Source organism: Xiphias gladius, chromosome 17, assembly GCF_016859285.1.
Source record: "Xiphias gladius isolate SHS-SW01 ecotype Sanya breed wild chromosome 17, ASM1685928v1, whole genome shotgun sequence".
Classification (NCBI taxonomy): Eukaryota; Metazoa; Chordata; class Actinopteri; order Istiophoriformes; family Xiphiidae; genus Xiphias; species Xiphias gladius.
In genome coordinates this window covers 19,744,273-19,762,536 of record NC_053416.1, presented here as the reverse complement: position 1 = coordinate 19,762,536, position 18,264 = coordinate 19,744,273, and the positions used below count along the sequence as shown (strand labels likewise).

The window sequence follows — 18,264 nt, the reverse complement described above, 5'->3', positions numbered from 1 at the left end:
CCCTCAAGAGAACAATTTGGCCTCAGACTGCTTCACTTCTTTGGACATTGCTAATAGCAACTGGAAAATATTTGTAATGCCGGCACTTTTTCCACAGAAACCATACAGGAACCATAATCATTTAGTCAGGAATTTTGGATTAATATTTAAAAGAAACAAAAATAAACATCACACATTATATGAGCATTAATTTTATGATGGTGTGATTACAATGTCAGAAAAGTTAAATTTGAGTGCGAGCAGATGGATATGTTGCATCATGGATATGGCGCTTCATTATTACTGACTAATCAACAGGGTAAATATTGAAGGTGTTAATATTCTAGGAAGACTGGAGGGATGGAACCCATTGTATGATAGGGTGTAAGATTCTCATCTCGTGTGTGTGTGTGTGTGTGTGTGTGTGTGTGTGTGTGTGTGTGTGTGTGTGTGTGTGTGTGTGTGTTTGTGCGTGTGTGTGTGTGTGTGTGTGTGTGTTTGGGGGGGGGGTATTTGTGTGGGTGTGAGCTTTTCAGTCTTAACATAAAATTCATGCTGGAGGACCTGGGGTGAGCCATTGCAGCAGCAGGAACACTGCTCTGTAGCTGACCCCAAACTTTGACATCTGTGTAAGTGGAGCGAAAAGACAGTTTCACGTTTGAGGATGTTTTGTGAATTTGCCAGATTGAGTATTTTATTATAATCCATAATCATAACAAAGGATAGACTTCTGTGACAAATAACACATTAACAAAATGACATAGTTCATCAGTGTTTTGTAATAGTGCAATAGCCAGATGACAATATCAGAATTAAAGAAATTTGAACAAAATCAGTCAGTGTACCCTGGAAGAGGGGTTCTCTGATTATGGATGAAAAAATAAAACTTTGTGGGAAAATTACTACTTTTTCATGTTCTGTCATCTCAGAGAACATGAATTAAAATGAATAATACTGACAGGCTGTACTTTACATAAACAAAATCATCTTCACACAAATCAGAGAGTTGCCAAATGTATTCAAGATATAACAAAAACTTATGATCATATAGTATTTTAAGTTAGGATATTCATATCTGCAGTTCCTCCACTCCAGTGCAGAGCCCATTTTTAACATACAAGAAAATCAAAATAATACATTTTCAAAGACAGTCTGATTAGAGAGCTTGTAAACTCCACTGTATATTTTTAAATACAACCAACATTATGAATTGAAAAATAGGTTTTTATACTTCAACTGCCTTCATTATACGGTAATACGGTAAATAACAACCAGACTCTATATTGAGTATACAGTATGCTATACAAACTGCTGTAATATCTTACTCTGCAAATAGTCATCATTGCTGCTTTAAGGGAAGTAGGAAGAGAGCCATTCACTCTCTTTTCTATCTTTTATCGGATCTCATAACTGCATGAGTTTCATCATTTCATGAAATTTGCCCAACATGTGGTGGACAACCTTTTCAGTATGATTATGTGTAACCTTGCCTTGAAAGGTTGATTTGTGACTCGTGACATTTGGCTAATTGCAACATTCAAATGGTCTGGTGGTTTACATGTAGCCCACCCGAGGCCGTAGGTCCTGCTCTGTGGCTCGGCTACCCTGAGGGTAAGCTGAAGGCCAGTGGTCTCCTGGCCTTCAGCTCCCTGAGTGACCAATTTATTTTCATCTTTTTCACCCTAATTGTTCATCCATTTCTTTTATGTCGCCACTTGATATTGTGCCACTGACATGAAGCCTCTCCTGTAGGTCTCTTATAGAGGGCCTTTAGGTGAATACAAAGAGGACATTCACATGCTGATATTAATGTATACCTTTGTCTATACTTGCTGTAGCTGACTCCTAGATCCAGACATAGTTTCCAGGCTTCAGCTATGACAAGCACTACTGTTTAATCTTGGAACCAAAACCAGCTGTAGTTTCTGGAAACTCCCCTAGAGGGTATGTTTGTAGTGTGGCCTTTCTGGTTATAACAGCCTATATCTGCTCTATTGCCCAAATAGTTTACAACAGGATGGACTTTGTCTGCTGACATTATCATAGGAATCTCACTGAGCCGATACAAGATCCTTCAAGCCAATCAGAGAACAAGCCCAAGTCAAACGACAGCCACTGCATGTACTTTCCAGTTGTTAGGTAACAAACGTCTGAAATAAAATCAAATTAATCTGAGACAACAAAAGCATCCAGCCAGCCACATTTACTCCTTCACTTAAGGTTGTGTTTTGTTTATTGTTAAGAAGGGGTAAAGTTTCTCTGTGCTCACCTTAAATCTGAGTTTAAGATGTGTATGTACGAGCAGGATTCACAACTAATGGGGATGCCAATCATAGTCCAAAATATGCCACTTACACAAGTGTGATGTGAAAACCTGAGACCTCCAGTGCACAAAGGAGTAGGAGGCATTTGTATATATATATATATATATATATATATATATATATATATATATTCTGGATTTTTGTAAAAAAAAATCAGAAAAAAATCATTTAAGTCAAATTATTATTCAACGCAGATTCTTTTTATGAGTCTTAAAATATGGATGGTATCTTTAGAGGTGGTGAAAAGTCCTTGTACTTATGAAAAAGACAAACCGCTCACTGAAGATGATGGTGGTGGATTTTACTGGCTGTATTTAATTGACACAGTATCACAACAAGTACATTAGATTCATTCTTTAACCTCAAAATGCACGTTTATATTTTTGGTCAGCCTTGTTCCTTTGCTTCTCTCCTTGTGTTTGAAAATTTCACTTGATAATCCGAATAACTCACTGTCAGCATATGTGTGCTGCGAAAGTTGCCCCCTCTCCTGATGCCAAGAAAAGCCATGCCAGCATCCCCTTTGCCTTGAGTGCACCTTCTGACATCTTCGCATTCCCTTCTCATCTGCCACAGTAAGTCCTCTCTTGGCATCATAAGACACATTCTCCCCTGGTTCACAGTTAACTTTTATAGTGACAGACAGTGATATATCTCCACAAACAAATTTGAATTTACCATTGCTGCAACGAGCTCCACCTAGGCACCAGATTCATTATCTCTGACACATCCTAATTCCTCACCAACTGCCTGCTTTAAGAGAAAGTAATCTTCCTCAAACACAACTGCAATAAATTTGAATTAATATATTTGCACCCCACCTACTTGCCCCCCTCTCCATTCATAACTTCTCACTCAACACTAGTAACACCTCTTCTCCTAGTCCTCAATCTTGGTGCCCTTCTTGCCTTCAAGGATGTCAATGACAGAGGAAAACATTGCCTCTCAGAGCTGAGAATCGCTGCCTATCTCTGACACCACCTGTTTAATTCTATGCGAAGCTAATCAATGTATTCATCACCTCCAGACTTCTTTCCTGCAACACTGCCTTCTGCACATCCTCAATAAACCTCATTATGTTGAAAATCTGGTTGCCTGAATGACTGCATGTACGTGTTCAAAAGGCCCAAGCGTGCCAGTTCTTCTTCCACAGCAAATCTAGAATAATAATAAATGTTAAGATTCAACACTTGGTGTGTTATAAAGGTAGAAAATTGAACACCTGGATTGCATATGCTGCAGCCCAGCTAGTAGGTCGGAGGAGACATTTTCATTCGCAGCCATACTGTCTCTATAGATCTGTCCCCTTATAAAGAGTTATTCAGGGTTGACAGCCATCAGTTTCGCCTTTTATGTCAGCCTCTCTGCAATTCTGCCACATTTGCCCTAGCTGTCATGGCCAGCTCTTTGTCAACAGATTGCGGGGAATCTGCCGGATAAACACAGCAAAATGTAAAATGAAACTTGGCAGATCACACACATGCATGCATAAGCACACACACATGCAATGTCAGTATCTTAGAAACCAAGGCAAACACTTGTGAATAACCTACTGCGGACAGTTGTCCTTGAAAAAGGGAAAAAAAAACATATGGATGGGGATGAAGGCAGCCATTCATGATGTTGAGAAGTGGTTTTCCGGAGAAGAAAATAACACATAACATAATCTTATTCAGAATTCTAATTTGTTGCAATCAAGTTGTTGGAATAATTCATGAGGAGGCTGATTGCATGAATGATCTGTAAACATGGTGTAAAAGTCATTAAATATAGCATATTCTAGTTTTGCAGGCAATAATGAAGAGGTTGGTATTTTTTGTTAAAAATACACTATTCATTTTTTTTTTGTAATTCAGCAATCACGGGTCAGTGATGTTGATTGGAGTGGACATCACCTTCCACAGCTTCAGTTAAAATTATTTACCTACGTTTTAGTAGTACCAGTCACATCAGTCAAGCTTTAAGTGATAACTGGACAAAAAAGGTAGATCACAGTGCCGTAGCTGTTGACAGCTGTGTAACTGTAAAGGAGGTCAGCCTTTTTGCACAAGTTGGACACACACAAGATAGTCTCACAGGATTTATTGAGAGTAGCTTGTGTGCCTCTTACCTACTGTACTGTAAATCGGTAAACATCATAAATGCATCAGTTATGTACGAAAGGTAACAAGATACCAGCAATCACACGTGAGAATTACATTTTTTTCTCCTCACAGATAATATCATACATGTTGTAAAATATTATGTTGCTTGTCCGAGTGTTAATGACTTCCTTTGCCTATCATGTGTTGTGTGTAATCAATGTCAAAACATCCTGATACATTTTCTTTTTGCTACTTATACTGTAAAGATCTTCATGACTGCAATGCTCAGGACAATGTCTTGTAGAGTTTTGTTTTAGTTATACAGCAGCTTTCTGCATTTGTTCTGAAATCACCTGAATAACTAAAGTATGTCTTGGACAAGCACAACTGGAGTCACGATTAATCACTTCACCTGGTGTCCCAAAGCATGTTAGTCAGTACTGTTGAGTAACTGAAGAAAAACAAACTGTTGCTGCAAGTTACATACTGTCCTGACAGAGCAGAACTGTTGTCATGTGGGGCGTTGTGGATCAGTGAGTCTACAGAAAGGCTCTGATGTTGTTGGTGATTCCTGGTTGGAAAGTGCTGAGAGGCCCTCGTCAAAGTTTTTCATAACATTCTTTCCATGTTTTGTTCATTCGGTTCATGTAAAAGAACTGTAAGCATAAGGACAAAACTGGCACTTCACTGAGAAGTACTATCCGCCTTGCAAAGTGAAGAGGCCATCCTTCTACGTTTGTTCGTCTTACTCTTGGCAGTATGTGTTCTGAAAGCCAAATGTAATAGAGTTGGAAAACAGCCAAGCAGGGAGTTTATTGTTTTCTAGGTTGAGTGGAGCTTTAAGAGACTTTAATTATTATAATAATATCCATGGATCCTGGTCCTTTGCTGGTCAGTAGACCTTCAGAAATGGGCCATAAATCTTGATATTTTGTATAACAGGATCAATTTTGATACATTGATAGATTTAGAATGTAAACCTGCAATAAATGATTTTTTTAACCACTTAGAGGCAGAAATGAGCTGCAAACGCAACATTTGTTGATGTGACAGACTTGTAGTTACATAAACAGCAGATATGAAGCAAAATTAACATTCATTTGCAGTTATGTTTTTTGGGGTTGTTTCTGGCCACTTGGTGATTGGAAGTACAATAGTCACTCTCCTTTTAGCTGTGTTTTTAGTCTTCACCAACTTCTGGGGGAAATATCTGGCTCTCAAGCTCCTAAATGCTCCACTGTGTTCACCAGCCGATTGTTTAGAGCTCTCTGTCGCATGGTGCAAAGAACGGACCATAAGCAGGAAGGGTTTTTGGAGCTTTTTGCGCTGGAAAAAAACTGCCTGTTATGGCGAACAACAACGATGATGAGAGAGGTGAAAGTGAAACCATAACAGTAAAGTTGCAGGCCCAACAACCAAAACATTGAGCTGACAGATGCTAAAAGGCTTCGTAGAGCTGTGGGGAACTGCAGAATCACGTGATGATTCTGTGGATTTCTTTGACACAAGCAACCCTTTCACATACAAGTAGTCATATGACCCACTGTTTAATCAAAATATTAATTATAGCTGCTTTAAGTGTTTGGATAATTTTTTACAAGCATTCAGATCAAACACCAAATAAGTAAATATCAATACTTACTTTAAGATGCATTCAAGTATGTACCTGTACAAAAGGGCCCATCTCAATTCTGATCATTTATAATTCAAATCTGAAAGCAATATGACAAGAAAGAATTTTCAATTGACTAATGCCCATAGACTAATTTAACAGTCTCAGACAAAGTAAACATTCTCCATACCAGTTTATCAGGGAAACTGAGCCATTCCTGCAACCTGAATGAGACCTCCATCTTGCAGAGGTGCAATTATCGAGCCTGTCACAGTCACATTTGGTTAACGCCAGAGGGAACCACACTAAGGTGAAGCAATCTGAAATGAAGGACCACAAAGGTCACAGGAACCACTCACCTCACTTATCACTGCTGACTCAGGGTCTACTTTGTTAATAACAGCACAATGAGTTATAATATATATTTATATAGTCGTTTGTGGATGACGCACCACTTTATTTGTGAGTCTTGGGATATTCACTTTTGCACTCACACACATACACACGCATTGAAAGACGTCTGTGAAAGGCTTCCTTCCTTTCAACAGCACACAGGTGCTCGGTTGATGAAGGCTCATAAGTCAGGTTAATTAAACAGCATGTCTCATCACACCCTCGCAGCTTCTCTGTCTCCAGTCTTCCTCATTCACCTCACCTCACAGTCACAGAATTGGATGGATTTACCTATGGGACAATATGAAAAACATTCAGCACAAGCTTGGTGACAGTTGGAAATCAGGAACTGGCCTAAAACACATGATTGAACAAATATCTTTGTAGATGATTTAATTATAAATAAGAGCAAAAATTACAACTTAAAGTTACTACTTTTTCCAATTAAATCTGTACGATTCTCAAGAATAGCTTCCATTTTGAAATACTGCAATTTGAATTTTATTTACCATTAAATATAACAACTTTCACGGTCTAAACCACTGTAGGTCGTTTAAAAGAATCCTCTTGATGTCACTACACAAAGAAGTTTCACATTTCTTCATTGAACAGGATACTTTTCACAATTTATAAACCAAATCCATTCCATTAAGTTTCCTGTAGCATAAACTTAGTAAACTGAAAGTGTTTAAGAAAGACAGTTTGTGAAATTATTTCCGTACTGTACGTGCATCAATTGCTTTAGAGTTTTCAAGGTCTCAAACTTAAAAAGGGGTTTCTATGACTATCAGAGTTTTATGTCTCATGACATGACCAAAAAAACATCATACTCATCATGCTCTCCCTTTGTTTTCCCTTTCGAGGCTCCAATTTCGAAAGTTCAAACTCTGTAGGCATGATTGAACTGAGGGAAAGGCTCAAGAGTCGTTTGCAGTTTCCATGGTAAGTAGTGGCTGGTAGTGACTTTCGCTTTGTCGGATTCTTCGTGCTGCAAAACCAATGTTTTATTTGAAACTGGAAAGAGGATAGGTTATATAGCTTGGGTTACAGAAGTCAGATAAAAGATTATTTGTTGTTGTTGTTAAGGAACAGCAATATTTATTCAAACAGAGAAGTTAAAGTGACATATTTGTTCCATATATAACTTACAGAATAGGGCTGGACAATATGACCAAAATCTATATCACAATGTTCATTTAACTTTCCAAAGATAAATACACAATAATAATTTTCTTAATACATTAGTGCCTGATAATATTCACTTGCTTGTACTGGCTTATGTGTGATATGTGTCCAGTTTAAGGCTTTAGACCTCTGGACTGGACTGTAGGCAGACTGGCTGCCTGAACCTCTGGTTAGATTGTTGTTGTATTTGTTCTCAGTTTAATTACATGGGATCCAGTAGATTTTATTTATTGAAAATTGTTATATGAGCGAATTTAGGCTGGTAACTAATTCATACTGAGTAATTCAATAAATACAGTGTATTGTCCAGCCCTACTACAGAAGTTATGGCCAGAGTCAGGGGAACACAGGTTTAGACGAAATGGAATCAGTGGAGAGAAACAATTAATGGAACCAGTCCATGACCAGAATTTTCATCATCCCAGAAGGTGAACAAAGCAGTCAAGGTGTTAAGTAAAATCTCCTACAGGTGAATCTGCATGCAATTCTCTCAGTACGTACAACAGATAGTTCAAATCTGAATGAAAGCAGCTCAAATGAACACAACTGAATGCACAACCATAATCAACAATTCATTTTCTCAGCCCCAACTGAACTGATGAAATGACTAACAAGACTCCAAAGACTGATTTCCTTCAGACTGAAATTCAGATAATAATGACTTACAATAAAATTAAGTGATTGTGCTTTTATAACCAAAGTAGAATACAAAGACAAGATGTACATCACTTATAAAACATTAACACTGTTCTATAAAATTTGAATTTGAAGCACTTCTGTGGCAGTAAACAATTTCAAGAGTTTACAAGATGGCTGGTAATGATGGAATATCAATTACAGTAAAATAACAAGACAACTGACAAGCAAAGATCATACGGACCACATCAAGCAGTCATCATGAACAATATTTTTGTAGACACTCACAACCGCCATCAAATGTGCATTCATCTTACTTTCTGAGCAACCAGTGGAACAGGCTCCTGGAAGCTGGTCGCCCAAAAAGCAAACAATAAACAGTGCATCAAATTGAAGTCCACAGACTTAAACATGAGAGCACTTTTTTCTTTTTTCCAACACCTAATGAGAAATTTGAAGTAGAAAACGATAGCATGTATTGTGCAGTATTTTTTAGTCTTTTTCCATATAGTATAGGCCAGAGTCCTTCGTCTGAAGCAACTGTGGGATATTCCGTTTGCGCTCGCATTGCTTCTTAGCTTTTCAGGAACTGTGAAAACAGAACAGTGTCATGATTCTCTCCTGGCACTTAATATTACTTATTGTAAGTTAACATGGGTCCTAGATAATAATAGACACACGTATTAAGGGAAGATACATTTAAACTAGAGAAAACATATAGACACAATAACAAATATCTTTGTTCATTTACCTCTTCCACCTGTCCCGTAGATGCCACCTGTCCTCCCTGTTTGGTCCTTGAGTCTCCACATGACATAAAGCTGGATGAATTGGGATCATCAGGCTCCCTCTGAGCTTGACCTGATGGGAAAGAGGGACGACTATACAGAAGGATGTCCCCAAATTCTGAAGGAGAGACAAGAGAGAAAACATTTTAATTGGCTAGACACTTCATTACTTATTCAAAATGTCCATAGTTTGCATAAAGGGCATTACAACCCACCCAGTACCTGAGTGCTGTCGGCTTTTGCTACTTCCTTTTCCTCCTAGTGGAGTCTTGTGCTTGTCCTGGCTCTCTCTCTGCTCAACTGTACCCTCCCTCACCCTGTGAGTCCCAGTGCTGCCTCGTCGACCCCGGCCCTCCCCAGAGCCCATCCGAGGCAGCGTGGCCCCCCTCACTTTATAGTCACCATGGGACATCTGGCTTGGGAAACTCAGAGGCGTGCAAGAGTCTGGGAACACAGTAGAGCACAGAGATCCAAATGTAAGTGTTATTAAAAGAAACAGAGCAATAAATCTCTAATCTCATTTTTGGTTTAGTCTTTACCATCGTTGAAGACATCTTTGGGCTGGTAGTCCTGTTGACCAGACTGGTTCTGTTTATGCCTCCTGGGCCTTTTATGTGTTATTGCAGGGCTCATGTTGCTGTCTGTGGACATGGGGCTGCTGGGACGCTGGTGCCGCCGGCCTAAAATCGTCACACAGATTCAGCACAAATATTACATGTTTAGATTGCATAAATGTTATAACAGTGACTTTACAGTGGATATGCTGTAAAAGACGTCTACAATCATTTCAAGTGTCCAGAGTCATTTCTCATACAGAAAATCAATAATTACTTTGGTCAAATATTCACTTGGTAAATTTAAAGGCCCTGAAAACCTATTTTCTCCATCATCTCCTTTCTTGAGAGATTTCTTTCTATCGTTGTATCTGAGCTTTTCTCACTGGTTCGTTCACTGGGCTCAGGTAAGGGATGGTGAGAAAGGTGATGGCAACACCAGACAGGATTTGGCAACATTTGAATCAAAATGTGATGACAGAATCCAGGTTGTTTGCTTTTGTTGCCAGGCCACTGTCAATCAAATCTGATCAAACCACACCCACACAGTCATGATGAAGCGACTTATACCTTATTCGTTTTTTTTCCCCAGACTAACTAACTAAACTACCCTGATCTGATTGTTGCTTATTTTGTCATGAATATTTTTAAGTTGTCAAGGGCTTTAATTTAGTGTCTGATTGGAAAAAAAAACAAACGAAAAAACAAACAAACACTGTAACTGATTGAAAACCCTCGATATTCAAACCTGTGGTTGACAGTAAATAGAAATTCTTTCAAGTCATTAAATAAAGTTTTTATACTGAACCGTAGATGTGTATTTGCATTTTTTTAAATATTATTTGTACTGGATCACGTTTTTCCTTTTTTCTAAATAGAACGGTGGTGAGCTACAGGAAATATGAGCTGCGATAGAGGGAAAGGCATGTAGTATGAAAAAAGTTCATGGCCAGAATGACATGAATGAAAAACATGTACTGAAGAAGAACCTTGAAACACAACACAGACAGTATTCATAGCGAAAAGGGAATTCTTCCAACCAGTAAAATCTGTGCATGAACAAATGAGCAGCATATGCATAAAGAAATCAAACACAATAGACAAATATGACTAAATAAGTTTCTCACTTGACTCCTCTGGGTATCTGCACATACGCAGGCCTACAATATCCCGTGAGGAGGCTACTGCCTGGTTGAAGTCGCCATCTGTAAAAAAGGATCCCTCTGAGGTGCTGACAACACTAGATCTGCCTGATGAGATGTTGTCCTCAGATGCTGAGCCCCAGCTGTTAACCATGGACCCTGTGACTGATCTGTCTAGATCCCCGGTGCTGGAGGCTGGGGTCTGGTCCAGCCCATGGAAGAGCAGCTTGTTTGGAGAGGGGTGGTGCAGATGGTGTTTGTGCTTCTGCTGGTTGTGGTGTTGGCTGTACTGACTGTCAGCGAGCTCTGCATCTGTCTCCTCCTCTGCCTCCTCCTCATCCTCTTCCTGTTCATCAGTGTCCAGGCAGAGGGGTATGGAGCTGTAGGTGTGTGTTGGGGAGAGAGGACGAGGGTGGCTGGTGATGTGTTGGATGAAAAGTGAATTAAAAAATCTGTGCAGTCTTGTCACAAAAAATGTTATTTGTAGCAACAGTTAAAAACGTTTGAATGCAGCATTAGGAATGTTGAAACTAATTACCTCAGATGTTCGGCTCCATTGTGCAGGCCACTACTAAGGTCTCCCTGTGGTGATGTAGTAGGTGGGTGACTATAGGACACTTCAGCGGGGGATGAGGCTGCCCCTCTAACTGGTGGAGTAGGACAGCTTTCTATTCTCTTCTCTGGGTCAAAACTTATAAGAAAAGGGCAACTGACATGAGGTAATGGCTACAGGAATGAGGGGTTCTAGCAGTCCTGACACATTAGTCACAGCCCATTAGACATCAAGGCAAATGTCTTGGTCTGCCATCAAACACAAACTTTCATTATCGAAAAATACACAAAGGTGAACAATAGGTTTTCGGCACCATCTGCTTTTTATTGCTGAAAAGCTGAATGCATGTTTCTGTTCTGTTCCCTGTACATTTCATTATGTACTTTCAGTTATTTAAAACTGCTGTCATTGTAAATTGACTGTCTGACAATTACATACATCTAAATTGTATAATTAGTTTGGTTAAAAGTGTTGGCTGTGACAATAAGGCCATGTTTTTGACAGAACGTTTTGCACGAGCTCACAGCATACCTCCATTTAAACATGTGTGAGTCTAATAACTTTACCACATTAATGTTTTTTTTCCAGTCATTTAAAAGCATTGTTGGTTACAGCCTGCTAATGAGCAACATAATGTGCAGTGTCTGTAGTTGAACATGACACATTCAGCAACATTTCTAATTTTATCTTATGGACTGGTTTGTCAATCAAGAAAAAAATACACTAATACATTTGGAACAGACTGGTGCATATTTTAGGGCATTTTGAAGCATGCTACTGTATGTATTTTCTTAGATTTGGAGACCCCACCTTAGCACTAACGGCTGCAGGAGCTATAAGTGTCTGTGTGTATTTGTGTGTGCTGTAAGCAGGAATCTATGTGCGTCTTTTTTGCCCATACCTCCTTTCCATGGGCAGGCTATACTCATCACAGTCCCAGGCATTAGCATGAGGAGGAGACAGGGCTTCTCCCCAGCTTACTGCATTATGTTTTGGCATCTTTGGGGCCCGCATTCCTTTCTTTTGATTTTGACTCCCTGTGATTTGAGAAAAAAACACCAAGGTAAACACAGGCTTTATGGCTTGCCTCATCAAAATTCACAGAGTAGATGCTGGCCTTACCTGAGGTGCTGTTGCTGCCTCTGTCTGAGCTGTGGTGTGAGCCTCCTGTGCTGTGATCACGGGTCTGGTTGTAGGCGATGGTTTTTGGATGGATCATTCCTTCATTTCCTTGCAGATGATCTGAAGTCAGAGTACAGAACAAATTTGCAACATCTTTCTTTTTCTCATAAAAATGGTATAAAGCAAATCAAATGTAACCCTACTTTACCTTTATTTAACATGTTTTTCTCAATTATGTTGTACTGCATCTGTGCTGCCATCTCCTTTGGTATTGGAGGAGGGTTGGGGGGCTGTTTCCAGCAGGGCATTTCCAGAGGCTCTGCTATAGCGCCACCAGAGGTTGCCTTATTCTTGATGCTGACCTGAATGAGCTGTGTGGTGGCATATGGGATGGGCTCATATGTGGCTGCTGAATCTCCTCCCGGACTTGCGTAGCACAAGTTGGAGTTGTTGAATGTTTTAATCTCGTTGAGCTTGTTGGAGAGGTTCACATCACTGTAAATGGCCGTCTCAGAAGCAAGCTGTCCCCCCTGCTTGTTTTCTGGATGGTTTCCATAGTTGGCTATGCAGTCAGCTGAGGAAGACGTGAAACAAAGCAGCACTTGGACACATGAAGTCACAGACCTTTGGCATTGCTGGAAGCTGTTTGATTTTTATCAAACACACTTACAATATGTGTGTCAGATAAAACTATGACCTAAGACATGAACTCAGTCTTGCACTAACCTGGTCGGCTGTATGTTGTCATGTTACTGTCACTGGTGCCATTGCCATTATTGCAGCAGTTGATGCTACAGTCCTTGTGACTGGCACATGCATTTGGCCAATTGTCTGGCAGCCAGAGCTGGTTTAGAGGTTCACCCATGCTGAGGAGGCCAGGTCTGCAACAAGGAGGACCACAGTGCTTGTAATCAAAACCTGCTGTCTTCATAAATCACGGGGTAGATGCATACAGTTCATCATTTAGAGCAGGAAGACACCTCCCCCTAGTGCTCCCACAATGTCATTGCATTTCTTCTGTTTGTCTTTATATAATTCAGAGGGACAAAAATACCACTCACCTGCCAGCACTGCACACAGATTCTCCTCTTTGATATGCAACTGCAAAGAGAAAGAGAAAAACATTAAACCATGATGAGCTGTCAAAAATAGGAAGTGCTGAAGGTAGAGAAAACCATGAAAGGCAAGTGGAGAGTCTATGCAAAAATATAAAGTCAACTTACTTCAACACATACTTCTAGCCATGGGACACAAAGTCTGACTGTCTGGTTTAATTTATATGAAGACAACACAAATAAGTGCCTGTACCTTTACCCATCTCAGCATGACTCCACCCCTGATTTAGGTTTGAGACAGGTTCTCATCTACCACCAGTGAAAGAAATAAAAGTTCTCCCGTAGATTGGATTCCACATTTTCCTTATTTAATCAAATAAACCTAGCCTAGTGAGAAGGTGGGCTTGGCAGACTATCATCATGTAGATGCTTATGCAAAAGCACATCGTTGCTTAATCAAATTCCAGAATTCGATTGAACAAATATATATTTATCACATGTACTGTATAGGTAAAGTCGCAAGAAGAAGTAAGTGAACCCTTTTAAATGACCTGCATTTATGTGTAAAATTGTCTTAAAATATGGTCAGATCTTCACCTAAGTTACAATTATGAAAAAATAATCTATTTTAACCAAACAAATCACTGTATCGTTTTTGTCCATACTGAATACATCATTCAAACATTCACAGTGTAAGTGGGAGAAGCTATTTGAACTCCTCGGCTAATGACATCTAAAAGCTAAATGGAGTCAGGGGCTAGTGGGCACCAAGGTAAGATGACTCCAAAAGAACAATAAAAAATGATCAATGAGTTAAAAATGAAGCCCAGAGCAACCGCTACAAGCTTGAAGGAATCATTAGAGCTGGTTAACATCTCTGTTCATGAGTCTACCATACACAAATCTCGGTGCATGGTTGCATGACGGATGGTGTCCATGGCAGGACATCACGGAGCAAGGCGCTGCTCTCTAAGAAAAACATGACAGCGTGCCTGAAGTTTGCCAAAGAGCACCTTGGCACTTCACATCTCTATTGGAAAAATGTTGCGTGGACTGTTGAACCTAATGTTGAATTGTTTGGGTAGAACACGCAGCACTACAAATGGCATAAAAAGGGCACTGCATACCAACATGAAAACATCATCCCAACAGTTAAGTATGGTGGAGGGAGCGTCATGATGTGAGGCTCCTTTGCTGCTTCTGGGTCTGGACATCATCAATCGGAAAGTGAATTCCCAGCTTTATCCATGTATCTTCCAGGATAATGTCAGGCTTGCTGTCTGCCAGCTGAAGCTCAGTAGAAGCTGAGTGACACAGCATGACAATGACGCTAAACATGGAAGTAAATCTACGACAGAATGACTTCAAATTTAAGAAAATCCAACCATTGGAATGGCCCAGACAGAGCCCAGACCTTAACCCACTAGAGATGCTGTGGAATGAGCTCAGAGAGCCATTGACACCAGACGTCCTAAGAATATGGCTGAACTGAAGCATTTCTGTAGGAGGAATGGTCTGAAGTTCCTCCTGAACGTCGTGCAGGTCTGATCCACAGCTACCTGGAGCGCTTGTTTGAGGTTATTGCTGCCAAAGGAGGTTTGACCAGTTTTCAAATCAAAGGTCTTAAGTGCTTTTTCCACCAGCACTGTGAATGTTTAAAGTGTGTGTTCAATAAAGAAAAATTATAATTCTTTGTGTGAAATTAGCTTAAGAACAGTGTTTTCTGAATGTGTGACTTAGATGAGGATCAGATTACATTTCATGAACAATTAACACAGGAACTAGGTAATTTGAAACGGTTCACATACTTTTTCTTCCCACTGTAGGGTAGCAACATTTGCTACTTTAGTTTTTACTTTAGAGAAAGAACTATTTAATCATTCTCTGTTGTAGGTCATATTCTTGAAGATGTTTTACTTCATTTAATCTCATTTTATTTTTGTTTTTGTTGGCTGTATTCTATGTTGAGATGTTTGTAAAAACCCATCTATATGTTCTTTTAGAATTGTACAGTCCTGGTATGCCCAATCGGTTGTACTTCAATACCTTCCCATTTTCATATATGAAAATGACTAAGAAAAACTGAATTCTACAAATCAACTCTTAACAATCCCTTAAAGAAAGGATATATAAAAATAAAAATATAGTAACTAAAAATGGAAATGAGAATATATAAAATATCACAAACAGTAGCAGATCAACCATATTGTACATACCTGTAGGTGTAAATGTGAATGACGGGACTGTAGAGACAGATAAAGGCGAGGAAAAAGGGTGGAATTAGTTCAATATACTTTAGTATTAATGTAGCTATGTGGTTCAGACGATGAGGTTTTTCGCATCTATGCATGTAACCTCTGCTGTGTGATGGACATCTCTTCATATAAAAATCTGATGTGTGCAAGCATTTAAATAACCACATTTAAATAACCGCCAACATTAAGGCCATCTGCCTTAATATTGCCTCAGTCGTTGACATGTGTGTCCAGGTGAAGGTTAGTGGGGGTGACAGGCAACCAGAGGAAAAGGAGAAAAAAAACAACGATATTGTAGCAGACATGGTAATGGCAAGTTGACAGGCCTGTGCCTTCAAGAGCTGTGCCGTTTTGAGGAAATGACACTGTACAAATGAGCGACTAAAGGTTAGCCTTTGAATGTCTGCATAATTGCAAATGCAAATTTGTGTCTGAAGTCTTTGTGTCAAAGGAAGATTAGACCAGGGTATTTTTCAAAATTGTATGTGATATGCTTATCAGCCTCTGAAAATATGCCTTCATATCACTGAGATGATGACTGCTGTTTCGTGTGATGGCAACATGTCATGGCTTGATCCCTTCAACAAACACATTCAAACACACTTACAAAAGTAACATGATAACCTGTTTCGCAGTTGCACACTTGGCCTGCAGCATAGGTTGTAAAGTAGCATTTTGAACATACATACAGTACATTTATCCAGCAACCACACATCTATCCATCCACTTTTCTAATGCATAAACATAACGGAGAAACACACACCCTTACGGATGCCAGTGTATGTGCTGCTGAGGCCACTTCTCTTCTTGCGGTGACGGTAAAGCCACACACTGAAAATCATGAGGACCAACCAGCAGGTGGCGCCAATGCCGGCAATAAATGCTGGTTGTCTCACCACATCTGAGATCTGAGACAGTGTGTCTCTTTCATTGCGGATATCCGTCATCTGGCCCGCAGAGTCTGATCAGTAAAAGAGAAAAGAGATAAATCTGATATCATATGTTCATTTAAACAACAGCAGTGGAGAAGAAACATAACTGAAGATTTCAGTGAGCTCAAAAATGTTGATGGGGCAACAAAGATACAAGTTACAACGGGTAAGCACAACATGGTGCTTTAATCAAATTTTACTTACTAACTGAACGATCCTTTTTGGGAGAACTCTTACCTAACTGAAAGAAAGTGACACCGCTCTTGACCCCAGGTCCAGCACCATTGCTAGCCGCAACCTCTACACTGTAGCGAATTCCTGGTGCCAGACTCGAAATAAGCACAGAGAAGGTGGAGCCGTCGACTGACTGGTTTACATGATAGCGACTCTCATTACCCAGGCACCAGATCTGTCAAGAGAAGGTGAGAAGGAGACAGGATGACAGTCATTGCCTGAGGGACACATCCGACAACGCAAGAGGCATTAACTGTCTCAGAAGATTTGCTTTTTAACTGGAGTACACATGATTCAGAACATTAGTACAGGACAGGGCGGGAGCCATCTTTTCTTACCTTGTACTCCTGAATGACTTCAGCCTTTTCAAGATCTGGCGGTTTCCAAGCAATGAGGATGGCAGTTCCATTGGCATCACTCTTTGTCACTGTAACACCCTGGGGTGCTCTACTAGGGGCTGAGAGAATGAAACATATAGTTCACCATACAGTCATAAACACAATCTAATCTGATGCTGTATGCATCCCAGATATTGTCAGCAGCTCTGACAGCTTTGCACAAAACCAAACAAACCAAAATAAAACAATACCTGGCTGTATTGTTATCCAGATATACATTTACAGATATTAAAGAATTGCACCAATTCATTCGTGCTCACTCACCTTCTTCCAATGTCCTAACCACCTTCACCTCACTGTCAGCTCCCTGGAACTCATCAAAGAAGGGGCGCACTTTGAACTCGTAGATGGATCCTCTCTTCAGCTGACCGATCACCACCCCGTCCTCCCGTGAAGTGCGTACCTCCAGGATGCTCCACTGCTCCTCAGGCTGGCCATGCTCAGCGGATGCCCTGTAGAGCACCTTGTAACCCTGGACGTATGGGGACTGATGCTCGACCTAATGGAGATACAGAGATAAAACCTGCTGCATAAATGTCGTAACATGTGACAGAGAGACCCCTTTTTATCATGACCAACTCAATATCCGGGTCTGAATCAAACATATGTGTGGATGCACTGTAGCTTTTATTGCTGTAATGCAAGTAAAGTCTGAGGGTCACAATAATATCTGCAAGTCGGTTAAAATAATATACATCTAGGAGGTAAGAGCCTCACCTTGTGATCATTCTGGAGGAAGGATCTGTTTAAATTCAATTCAATTAACATTTCCCCATATCTGTGAATTCTCACTGTAAACCGCAATATGAGGTCATTATTAGTTTCCTCTCAGGAAACTCTGGTTCAAGTCAAGCCAGGAGAGGACTAAGCACTTTCCATTTAAACCACACAATTATGACAAAGGATGCCTTAAAAGGTTTCTGCGAAGACATCCACACATACACACACACACAAATTCACATGCTGCAAATACATTTTTATGCATTTGGAACTAAGTGTCACATTAAAGATAAAATCA

At 39.9% G+C, this 18,264-nt stretch overlaps 1 protein-coding gene across 5 annotated transcripts in view; it reads right to left on the bottom strand.

Annotated features, from left to right (window-relative positions):
* Window positions 1-6,533: 6,533 nt before the first annotated feature.
* LOC120802459 (roundabout homolog 1-like) overlaps window positions 6,534-18,264 on the bottom strand; it is an 80,720-nt gene continuing 68,989 nt past the window's right edge. For 2 of the 5 annotated variants that reach the window (XM_040150307.1, XM_040150308.1), the window contains 16 exons: window positions 17,511-17,745; window positions 17,187-17,305; window positions 16,852-17,023; window positions 16,446-16,643; window positions 15,644-15,670; window positions 13,434-13,473; window positions 13,099-13,253; window positions 12,581-12,946; window positions 12,373-12,492; window positions 12,152-12,287; window positions 11,236-11,388; window positions 10,683-11,113; window positions 9,541-9,681; window positions 9,224-9,445; window positions 8,965-9,119; window positions 6,535-8,802 (listed from right to left, as the gene is read on the bottom strand). In XM_040150307.1, the coding sequence (XP_040006241.1) occupies window positions 8,788-8,802; window positions 8,965-9,119; window positions 9,224-9,445; window positions 9,541-9,681; window positions 10,683-11,113; window positions 11,236-11,388; window positions 12,152-12,287; window positions 12,373-12,492; window positions 12,581-12,946; window positions 13,099-13,253; window positions 13,434-13,473; window positions 15,644-15,670; window positions 16,446-16,643; window positions 16,852-17,023; window positions 17,187-17,305; window positions 17,511-17,745 (2,685 nt within the window). In that variant the 3' untranslated portion in view covers window positions 6,535-8,787. Of the gene's footprint in view, window positions 8,803-8,964; window positions 9,120-9,223; window positions 9,446-9,540; window positions 9,682-10,682; window positions 11,114-11,235; window positions 11,389-12,151; window positions 12,288-12,372; window positions 12,493-12,580; window positions 12,947-13,098; window positions 13,254-13,433; window positions 13,474-15,643; window positions 15,671-16,445; window positions 16,644-16,851; window positions 17,024-17,186; window positions 17,306-17,510; window positions 17,746-18,264 lie in introns of all 5 variants that reach the window. The other 3 variants (XR_005709231.1, XM_040150305.1, XM_040150306.1) reach the window with 3 other exon arrangements.